The sequence below is a fragment of the Watersipora subatra genome, chromosome 3 (genome assembly GCF_963576615.1).
Source record: "Watersipora subatra chromosome 3, tzWatSuba1.1, whole genome shotgun sequence".
NCBI lineage: Eukaryota > Metazoa > Bryozoa > Gymnolaemata > Cheilostomatida > Watersiporidae > Watersipora > Watersipora subatra.
The window spans coordinates 48,667,731-48,679,368 of record NC_088710.1 but is presented as its reverse complement, the minus strand read 5'-3'; the positions used below and the strand labels follow the sequence as shown (position 1 = coordinate 48,679,368).

Genomic DNA, 11,638 nt, shown 5'->3' with positions numbered 1-11,638 from the left:
TATTTTGAACCAAGGCACAAATATTGACTCTTTCGGTTTTCAGTGATTTGTTAATCACAAAAGCGTTAATAAATGCAAATAATAGAAATTAATGAATGTGCAATATACATGATTTTCGCCGCGTAGGTATCCTGGCCATGTGGGAACGTCCGAAAGACTTCTACGATAAGAAACTGTTCTAGGAAAAACCTATCGAGGCCTAGAGCGAGACGAATTTTTACCTACAACGCAAAAGATTAACAGCCTTCACTTTTGGTTAGTTCTTCAAGCTAACTTTATTTGTTGGCTTTTTGCAGGCTTCTTTTAATCGAAGCCGCTTACGACTTTGGCCCTGATTAAGTAAATTCAGATTGTAGGATATGTCAAGGTTGTAAAAGAAATTTTTATTTTGTCATCTTTTATATATCTGATGTACAGTGTTGTATATTTGTTTTGTAACTCATGGTCATAATATTAATGCTGTTTTACATTACATGAAACTTGATTGTTTTTGTATACAGTTTGATAATAAGTATTGGTGTAATTGTTAATATATTCGTTTTACGAATAACTCCATTCATCTAAAGGCCTTTATTATACCACATTTCCATCAATCAGATAGGGCACGTTTTTTCGTAGTTGGACATAGAGACATTTAACAAATTAAATCAACAATTTTACTCTCGCTAGCAGTGAGTGTCGCTGTAAAAGGTTATTATACACTTTGTATTGTTCAACAAATAATTGCTTTTAGTTTTAGAATCGTTCCGTCTTGCTTGCCTTTATTTAGAAGGTAAATATTATTTGGTATAGTACAGACTTTTTAGCAGTTTAAATTTAAGTTTTTAATTTGAATAGGTTCAAATCATCTAATAATTATAACTGACCTTTAATTAACTTTCCATCAATTTGCTGAATAATGGGCACACTGACTGCTTTATAGGTTTGATAATTTAAGCATGGTTTGTTGGAAAAATAGTGTAGTTGTTAATCTATAAGGCAAGTAATAGATGTTGAGCAACCTTTCATCAATTATAAGATTGCTTCAAATTGCTTCCGATACAGTACCACTTTTCCTTTCGGTATAATGTAGGTCCAATGTAGACAAAATTCATAATGCTTGGGCAGTTACATTTTTATGTATATCAGGCAACCTTGTTAAGAATATAATTGTTTACTGCCAACAGCGCATATTACTTAGGTCCAATTTCCATGAAAATAATTGTTCAACAACTTCACTGCTAAGTCTTGTGCAGCATTTGACAGTGGACACCCCAAAAATCATTGTAAAACTTTTGGCATGGGACAACTATTTAAAGGAAACAAAAGCCTGAAAGGAGTGTGGCAGAAGTATCCAAGAAATGACATTTTTACTAGCTAAAATTAATATGCCCTTCAACAATAGTTTTGCATTTGGATGATCAATGATGTTAGATTAGTACCAAGGTCCGATATTTCTGCTATCGGGTGTATTACTCTATTCCGTTAAGAATTTGAGGTAATACGTGTATTTTTCAGAAGATGCATATGCATTAACTGTTTTAATAGAATGATTAAATGCATCTGAATATGACCATTTTAGTTGGCTTCTAGCTTAGCTAAGACTGTAGGCTTGGGGAGCCATACTATATTTCCATTAGTTTGAATGTTTTTATAGCATGCTAGGTAAAGAAATTTATTCCACTCTTTTAAGCATTACACCATTTTGGTCACTTACAAACGACTAAGCATAGTGCTGACCTTGATAGTCTAGCAGTTGTTAGTGCTAACTTGGTAATTGTTACTTTGGTCAATCTGAAGAAGTCATGAATAGACTCGTTCTTCAAAAAATCACATGCAAATAAATTAATTTTTAATTTGGGTCGTTACTGTTTCAACATTCTAAATGTAATTAGTCAATTATCAGTTAGTCTTTTTTGTAACAAATATTTTGACCCATTTGCAAAAAGTGTGATAAATGCAAATTTAACAAAACACTTGTTGGGGCAATTCAGTCAGGTCTAACTTACATGTTTCCTGTCTAAACTACTGGGTGAAGGTCTAAACATATTTTAAAGTTATTTTTACATTAGTTCCCAGTAAGTAGTTTTGAGTTGCAACAATTTTTAAAAGCGGTTTGGTAAGCATTTGATTTTTTAAACATGTTTATTGTATCATTTGCTATTTACTCAGTCAAATTGCGTAGATTCAACGTTGTTGGCCAGGCTTGGCCACGGTGCTATTCTAAACTTGTCAATGTTGAAGCACTCTGTTCCTAAAAAACTAAAAACTATGTCATGTCCTTGAGAGAGTTGACATGAGCTGGTACTTAGCAAATCATTTAGGAGCTCACGCTGCCATGTATGTAGATCTTATTAGTTAATACTGTATGATACTGCTGTTGGTAGTGAAAAGTACTTCGAAATAATTTTAGTATTCTCATATCTTGCATTTTTAATTTTTCTGCATCTATCTATATGTATTATATATTTCTCAAAGTTGGTCGTATGTCGTCTGTAGGTGCGTCAAGCTATAGTTGTACCACACGCTGATTATTTTACCGATGTGGCCACGCGTTACGATGCCCCTGTTAAAGAAATATTTTTCATAAGGTTCGATTACTATATTTGGAATCGAGGCCAATTCTTCTCACGCCGACAATTATATTGTCTCTGTATCGTCGTATGCAAAGTTTCTAAGGATAGCTTTTGCTGGAACAGTAACCTTTTTTAAACACACGTGCGCGCACACACACACACTTCTATGCAAGAATTGTTATTATCAATTCTACATATTAATGATTTTTATTTGTTTTCTCAATTCGGATTAATTGTATCATTACCGAATCATATTTTATTGTAATCGTAGCAAAACCGACTTAATTTAGCTATTACTTGTTAACTATTTCGCATTTACATCTAAACCTTTTTATAGTCTTTTTTAAATTTATTTGACCTGCACGAAACACTTTCCTCATGATATGAAGTTTAAAAGTTAGAATGGCATATTTTGTTATATGATAAATACAAATCAATTTTCTGACCAAAGACTTTTTTATTACCCGGGCAACGCCGGGTAGCACAGCTAGTTATATTATATTATTAATATTGTACTATTAACATGCAAAGTTTTCCTCTCAAAAGACGAATAGTTTACATGGGATCTCTTTAATATTGGCCGAAAGGCCTACAGTTACGTATTGGCTGTTGTATGTACATGTATATGCACTGGCTCTAGTTTTCTTAGCTTTGTACGGTAGTCTTGTGAATGTTATGTACTTTTGCTTTTCTGCTTTGCACAGTTTTAGATTGTATACTCCACCATGAATAATCAACAATGTGCTAGTTGAACGCGTTATGGATAGTTCAGTCATTTAAATTTGACAAAATACTAGATTTAGTAGTGGAAAGTGAACTTTCTATTGATTTTAACAACAGAGGTTGAGGATTTTATTAGTTTCTCCAATTCTTCAGCCATTTTCACTATCTTTGTATAGTCGGTGCAGTATTTTTTATTGCTCCTTTACTGTGTGTAGTACCTGGTGTAATGAATTTTACAGTCACTGTATAAGTTTATTCAGAGCCAGTTCCACTGAGTTTCACCTTAACCTGCCTAAATGTGGCAGTTATCCTTTGTTTGAGATGACTACATGGCTATGATATGGCTATGATATTTTTCTGTTTTAGGTACAATGATGGAAGTAACGCAAAAAGATGAGGATATGCTGGAGGAATGGACAAAGAAGTTGCGGTCTGTTCGCACCACTCGTGCTGATATGAACTTGTTGGTAATGGATTACCTTGAGAAAGGTGAGCACTGATTAGGCCTAAAAGGTAGCCTTATGATTACACTTTATTGAATATATTGTTAGTTTACTAAATATGTCATCTACTACTCTGAAGTTGTCATCATATGCTATCATGGCCAGTACCCTCCTTAAAAGGCTGGCATTTCTCCCTTCTTCTGTATTTATTTATTATGTGAACAATAGCATGACAGCATTGTTAATGCACTCTCATTATATAAATGTTGGGTATGGCTGCTCGCAATAGCTCAATACATTATTGTATTGAGTTATTGCGAGCAGCTGTAGCCTGTAGCTCAATACATTATTGTATTGAGCTACAGGCCTACATTATTGTAGGCCTGTTTGATATTAACACAAAAATGCATGGTTTTACCGATAGTATTAGCATTACTTTGTAAAGAAATTGTGTGGAACTTGAGCTAAAGATTAAGTATGCTAGACCATGCATAGTCTTTAGCTTCAGGTCCACCCATTTTTTAGAACGTAATGCCAATACTTTGAATGCATTTTGTGAAGTGAACTCACAGGACCAGAGAACAATCATGGGGAGCACAGTTTTTACCACTTATAAATGACATCTTTACTGGTCTCAAATATATAAAATGATAACTCAAAATCATTTGCTTGTTAACATAGTCCTGTTTAAGTCAAGGATGAACCATTACTCACATAGGAAGTATTCCTCTCATAACATATGGAGCGCTGTTTTTATAGCGCTGTGATAGTGGTTAGTAGATATAGAGTTACCTCATGGTCTGCATGGTATTGCAGAAGGCTTCAAAGAGGCAGCGGAAAAGTTCAGAGTGGAGGCCGGTGTGACTCCCACAATGGACTTGGGAACCATTGACAAGCGCTTGCTTATTCGGAGTCATCTGCAGAACGGAGAAATTGACAGCGCAGTTGCAATAATTAATGAGATACATCCCGAACTGTTGGATAATGACAATTTGTTATATTTTAAGATACAGGTAAATAAATAATAAATACGTATACAGACTACTTTCAAGTCATCCTCTCTGGTGAGTTTGACAAATTATCAACTACATTTTAAGATCGCAACTCACTCCTGATAGTTTGTTATGCCCATTCCTGATGATTTTTTCTGCCCAATCATTTACCAATTCGTCCGAAACTTCGGAATTATCGCTAAAAAATGTCAGAATGCTGGGTGTCACCATCCAAACATTTGAATACTGGGTTGAATAAACAAAAATATATTGTAGAAAGTCATAATTATGCCTTTATCTTACCTCGAAATGTATAATTTTCTATTGTTGCAGTAATGTTGAAACAGATGAAAGGTTTTCTTCTCATAACACCCGCAGTATCTTACCACAAGAGGCACATTGTTTATTTTGTATTGACAGCAACAGCAGCTGATAGAGTTAATAAGGCAGAAGGATATTGAGAAAGCGTTAGATTTTGCACAGACTCACCTTGCTGAGAGAGCTGAAGATGGAGACGAGGTAGATTTAATATGAGCTCTCCTAGTGGTTGTATTTGTCGCAATTTAGTCGTTTCACTTTGTCATGCCGTATTCAATAGGTTATTGTAATTTTAGTCTGCATTCATAATTGCTTGTGGTTTTGCTTTGCTGTACTACTTTTCACAAGAGATGGTAGTATTATTTGACTGGGCTGTCTTTTGGGGAATTCGACTTTACCAGATGGTATTTATTTTGATGTTTGTGGCTTTTACTTTGTTTAACTGCATTCTTTGTAACCTGTGGTTTTACTTTATCATATTATTTTTCGCCATTTTCAATTAAATTTGACTTATAATGCTATAGTCACTATATACTTTTGCATTCATCAAAGCTTACGACTGTTACTTGTGGGTATTTGAAAGTATTCGTGGCGTCATGATTGTTGTAATTGGTTTATGGAATTGCTTTACTATCTCTCTAACAAAATGAAATCTATTCATATTAAAAAATAAGCGGAATATCAAGGCTTGATTTACGGCAATGTAGGAATGATGAATGATGAATAATAATCGATGCTGTGGTTTCTAGGATGTACTATCAGAGTTGGAGAGAACTTTGGCTCTGCTTGCCTTTGATGACCCTTTTACATCACCTTTTGGTGACCTTTTACAGCCATCCCACAGACACAAGGTGCATATGCTAGAGTTTTCTCATATCATATCCTTTTGAATAAAAAGGTTCTTCGTGTGATGAGTGCTAGCTTACAACACAGTAAACACTAATTTCTATATTAATGTTTAAAAGAATGAGGCAAGCTTTGTGTGGTTTGTATTAAATGTATTTTACATTGGTCATATCTTACTAAACATATGTATACAGTCACTCAATTCATCTGATAGATAACTTGAAGTTAACGTAAATTTGAAGAGTATGGTCACCAGAAACATATTTTATTGTTGTATTAACTTTCTGGGATGAGTGCTCTATGAAAATTTAGATTATAATTTACCGTAAACCCTCAAATTGAATGCTATGATGCTCTATTTTTCAACTCTTTCTCTATCGTGGCGGTCAAATAGACGGGGCGTTGGTAGATTTGAAGAGTGTCTTAAATCTATGTTGGATTAGCCTGTTGTAAATATTTTGATACTTTGTTTTTATCAATCCATAACCATCAAACCAACAATCAAACATCTAGTACATCTAAATTGTTGGCAGAAGAAATGCTTGTGGATGTGAAATGCACATCAAGTTTAGTTACAGTTAAGATTCCTATAGCAATAGAATCAGCAATTACGTAAGAGAAAAAACTACATTCATTTCAAATTATAATTGCAAGTGAATGTTACTATAAAGACAAAAGTCTTCCCATCGAATAACTAGTTATCAGCTTTAACGAGTGAGTCAAACAGAAAATGGGTCATTTTAATTGAATGGCTAATTTTCTCTCACCCTTAACTGCTTCATATTGTTAATTATTATTTACGTGCCTCGGCGGCCTGGGATAATGTATAGAAGCATTTTATGTTCTGTTGTCAAATCAGCGATGACCAGACCACTATCCCTGCTTATTACAAATCCTACATTGTTCTTCAATTTTTTCGTTTTTCACACGTCTGACAGTAAAAGACAAGCTAGTCTTTTTTAAGTAGATCTTATGTTGCAGTTGTTTCATAATTTATAACAGTTTTAGCAAGGGACCTTCATATGCAATTTTTCAAGTGCAAGCCTTTAGTACAGTATGAAACGAACTGTAACTGGCTCCCAGCTCAATTCTTAGCATGATTCGAGTTGTAATTCTCAGAATCAGGTTGCATGTAAGCCAACCCAATAGTTTGTTAACTTTTTCACCTTTTAAGCTTGGCTAATATTCGAGAATAGATGGTAAATCTAAATTAATTGTGAAACACACCTGTAAAATTTTTTTACAACTAGCTTCTAAAAAATTTATCACATGCTAAAATTTTTGCCATTATAATTTATCTGTGTATATATACATATCTGTTTTTGTTTGTCCCTGGTTCCAGTTGTAGTAATTACATTTTAACAGTGAAAACTTCATTACACGGAGGATTTGATCTCGGAACCTCCAGGTCTGCAAATCACCAATCTAATCCACTACACTAAAATGTCCAACTGACTAGCTATCAATGATTGTGATGATATTCAATACATCGGTTAAAATACCCCTCTGTAAGCGCTTGGGTTATTCACTAGTACTGTTGATCATTACGCATAACATAACGATTATTAAGCTGGCTTCAAACACAGCTATTGTTTTAGTAAAGTTTTAGACGGCCAGCTTACTAGGTAAGTTACTCAAGTTCATTGGGTAATTATTCTATTACCCGTGCAACGCCGGATATTCGGCTAGTAACTGTATATTTGTCAGAAGCTCACGGACCAAACATGTTTTATCATTAGCATTACATGAGAAAGATAACTCTCATCGCTATTCCAGGTGGCCAGTGAAGTAAATGCAAAGATACTTGAACAAGAGAACCAGGAACCTGTACCACAGATAACCAAAATACTCAAACTGTTGGCTTGGTCTCAGCAGCAACTAGACATTAAAAATGTTAAATATGTGCGCATGACAGACTTTGCTAAGGGAAACCTGCATCTCTCGTAATAAGCCAATTTGCCATATTATCATGCGTAAGAATTTATAATTGGATTGTTGGTGTTTGATTGAGGTAAGGGAACATGCATCGCAGCATGGCGTACTCGCTTTCCTAAGCTGTACTGTTGGTTTTTATACTGTCTTCATCGCATATTTTATCTTTCAAGCGTTTGTATAGATAGTACTGGTGTATATCTGGTATTGAAATGTTTTATTTTTAAGTACAGCATATACTAACATTAATTAGTCGTGTCAAAACTGTGTAGTGTGTACTGTGGTCAATAAATAATAATTTGTATGCTGTGCATGTTTTAGCATGGTTTAACCATAGGGGAAATGGTCATGGTTCGCAAAAGTGATGGTTGATTTGCCAAACAAATGATAGAAAAACTATGTACAATGTACTTGCAAATCTAATTAATAAACAATTGCGTTAACGCTGGTAAAAATTAAACTAAATAATTTTATTTAGTATTCTTATCCAGGTTATTCACTGAAGTGCTGAGAATGTGTTATCATTTTAAATCTCCATAAACTGTTGTCAACTGTGCTAAGTTGTAAGGTTTATTGATTTAAACACACTATAAATAATGGAAGAATGAATACTAACTGATATCAACGACAGTCTCCAATTTTGATATCAGTTAGCTACCAGATAACTAAAGATTTGCCTACACAGAATTGAATGTTGTCGTACAATATAAATACAATCACTAATAAAATGTCTGAAGTGATTCACTGCTGCTTGCAATGATCAACATCCCCTTCAGATTTCAATGATTTCAACTTGTTGATCAGCTTTCTCTCAAAATCCAACACTTCTACAGGTTTTTTATAAGTAATGATTAAGGTATTGTTGGCGTGAGCATAAGTTAGAGCCGAAGGGTTCAGTGAAATGTCAAGCCTGCTCATGTCTGGAATTTCCAGTCTTTTAAAATACTTCTTGTTGGAAGTTCTTACGACTATTTTATTGTCTTCGATTGAAAGTAGATACGTGTCTATCGGATATGTTAAGTTTCGTATCCTCCACTGAAATGACTCCAGGTTATCTTTACGCGCGACTGCTGGATTTGAAACGCTTTCACTGAGTCCAACTTCCACCATTTTGCCAATGTCACGGGCTTCTCCGACTTCAACTACCCAGTCCTTGGTGTTGCCGAGCGTTCCTTTTTCCCTCAGCTTCCTCAGAATAAGCTCATTTGATTTGACATCGTATTCCTCCACTAATTCTCTCCCATCAGTAAACGTGTAATGAACCTTCCTTCGCCCATCTTGTAACAGGGCAGTCTTTTGCGCTGACTCTAGACTCTTCAACCACGCGGATGTCATTATCCTTCTGCCTAAAAATCAGATGGATAGCCTTAGGCACAAAAAATGTGGTGAGGTTGAAAAACATTGAGCAAAAAAGAAATTGCGACCTTAAATGTAAACTGCTATTTTGTTTAATACAAGCTGAGGTAGCCATCAATTTATATCGTGCAAGCATTTCGGCTGAAGAACAAATTTTTTTGCAAATTGTTATTCATATTTTCCCGTACCATGTATTACTAAATATCTGCTCGAATTTCATTTAAAGACACAAGCTATTCAAAGTTGTGTCACAGAGCTACTATAGAGTGATCGCGCGGTGTAACCGTGTTGGAAATTGCAAGACATAGTACTCCAAAACTTTGATTTCGCATTAGAAGCAAGCTAAGCAATCTCTTGAGCAACTACAATGGCGCTTTGGGAAATGCCGAGTTGATCACACCTATGTACTACTACGTAAAACTGCAGTGATCTAGCTAGCGGTCTACAGCTCTAGCTCGTCAGGACTTTTGACTCTCTTTGCATATCCTTGCAGTGATGTCCTTGAATTTCAAATCTTAGCTGCCATATTGACTGAAATTGAAAACCACATTTGCAAAGCTTTTGCAATGTTTTAATGCTGTTTCAGGCTTTCATAATCATAGATCACTTTATGTAGACATGCTACTTTAGAAATAAATTTGTGATGCCAATTAGTTTCATCAACGGATTCAGATTTTGACCTCATATGTGGCTAGCTCATGTTCATGGCATCTGTGGAGAAATCAGACCTATCCTATTTCCCTACCATTGACCCCAAAGGTATTAAATTTTATTACTGTAAATGCGGCCAAACTGTTAAGAAAAACAGACAAAGTACCTTCACACGTTGGACGGCTGTAGCTAGCATAATTTTTTTCATGAGAAAAATGTGCTACTCATCGCTGAAAAGCCTTCTGTTCAATTTAAAATTTTGAGGACTGCTAAAACGTCTCATAGTTTTCACTCAAGTGCAGAAAGAAGGTTACAAATTATTACACAAACAAACATTTGCGTAATAATTTCATATCAACACTCAATCTGCTTGATGCACTTAATGCTGTGAAAGTCCCTAATGCGGCACAATTCAAATATTGTTTTGGGTGTCTGCAGTAAACGATGAATTTGATTGTTTTCTTGACAATGCTCTAATTGAGATCCCTATTTTTTAAAAACCGTTTGCACTAGTCAGAAATTAGTCAATGAAGTTAGAATTAAAGAAAAGTTTTCGAATTTCCTGGAAATTTAAGATGCAAGTGCCCTGATTGCCATTAATTGTACTTAGCAGATAAAATGCAAACCAAGCCAAAGCAATTAAAACAAACACATGGCTTACGTATTTTAAAACAGCTTTCTTTAAAAAAATCTTTCAACTGTTCAATATCTAATAAAACATAACTCTTGCTTATGCATATTCTACCCTCTGCACGGTCAAGAATCCAAAGAGTGCACAGAAGCTATTGCTGTCAACACTCAAAGCAACTCTGACAATAAAATGAATGCAACCTGTTGTCATTTTCAGCTTATTTTTCACCTTTGTTCCTTTCTACTAATAAAAGTGTTTCAAATCCGCAATATGCCTAACAACAGAGACAGAAGTTGTTCATATACTCCATTTCAATAATCGATCAATCATGTTATACTCATACCTGCCAACTCTCACGCATTGGGCGTGAGACCAATGATATACAGCCCCCACCACTGTATTGGGGGGCTATATATCATTGGTGAGACTCACGCAATCACCCCAAAGAAAAAATGAAAATGCGTGAGATTTTTGCCCCAATTTCCACAATTTTATATATACTATCATTGATACATCAATTGCCCCAAAACCAAATCTCACGCATTGCCCCACTCTTGGGCTGGCAGGCCTGGTTATACTCTATAGAAAAGTCCTGCTTTTATTAACTGTATATAATCTAGTACAACAATCAGAATGTGCTCTGACTTTATGCAACTATTCAAACCGTAATACAATAATAGAAGGCAACTAAAAAAGATTTATTTGTGAACGACTTATTTGTTGTAATTCTGTCGTTCTTCTGATTATGCAACATTAGGCGATGGAATATATTATGATTAAGTAGTAATTAGTCTAAACGTGGTCAACACCCGCGCAAACTGTGCTTAAAATGTTGTAGCTCATTACTTTATTTTATTAACCGTACTTATTTACTGGTGTAGCTTGTGTACAAAAACTACACTAGAAGCAACGTCGACAATGTCCAAATACTTCAAAGAATTAAGATTCGAAACTCTAGAAAGAAATAAGATTTGTTACTTTAGTCGCTGTAGCGTATCAATAGTAACTGGAACATTTTTTGCAAAAGATATACACTAGAAGTTAATACGTAATATAATGATTTGAATCAGAGGCTAGCTTGATTACTCGGGTTGATATATCTAAATAGTCGGGTACCAAATAGTCGTAGTATCATCGTGTTTTTGATGTACAATACACGTACTTGCGTGATAAAGGTAATAAAGTCAAAGA

At 34.9% G+C, this 11,638-nt stretch overlaps 2 protein-coding genes across 3 annotated transcripts; one reads left to right on the top strand and one right to left on the bottom strand.

Annotated features, from left to right (window-relative positions):
* The first annotated feature begins 274 nt into the window (after positions 1 to 274).
* On the top strand, positions 275 to 8,120 carry LOC137389847 (glucose-induced degradation protein 8 homolog). The gene is made up of 6 exons (XM_068075984.1): positions 275 to 339; positions 3,645 to 3,767; positions 4,538 to 4,734; positions 5,134 to 5,232; positions 5,781 to 5,882; positions 7,654 to 8,120. The coding sequence occupies exons 2-6, from the start codon at positions 3,650 to 3,652 to the stop codon at positions 7,822 to 7,824; spliced, it is 687 nt and encodes a 228-aa protein (XP_067932085.1). The 5' UTR covers positions 275 to 339; positions 3,645 to 3,649; the 3' UTR covers positions 7,825 to 8,120.
* A 153-nt stretch (positions 8,121 to 8,273) lies between these two features.
* On the bottom strand, positions 8,274 to 11,393 carry LOC137389848 (protein DPCD-like). Of its 2 annotated transcripts, none has more exons than XM_068075985.1 (2): positions 11,313 to 11,393; positions 8,274 to 9,155 (listed from the first exon to the last, which is right to left on the bottom strand). In XM_068075985.1, the coding sequence occupies exon 2, from the start codon at positions 9,142 to 9,144 to the stop codon at positions 8,551 to 8,553; it is 594 nt and encodes a 197-aa protein (XP_067932086.1). In that variant the 5' UTR covers positions 9,145 to 9,155; positions 11,313 to 11,393; the 3' UTR covers positions 8,274 to 8,550. The 2 variants fall into 2 exon arrangements, with proteins under 2 accessions (XP_067932086.1, XP_067932087.1); XM_068075986.1 differs by having other exon boundaries at positions 11,321 to 11,392.
* Positions 11,394 to 11,638: the final 245 nt, after the last annotated feature.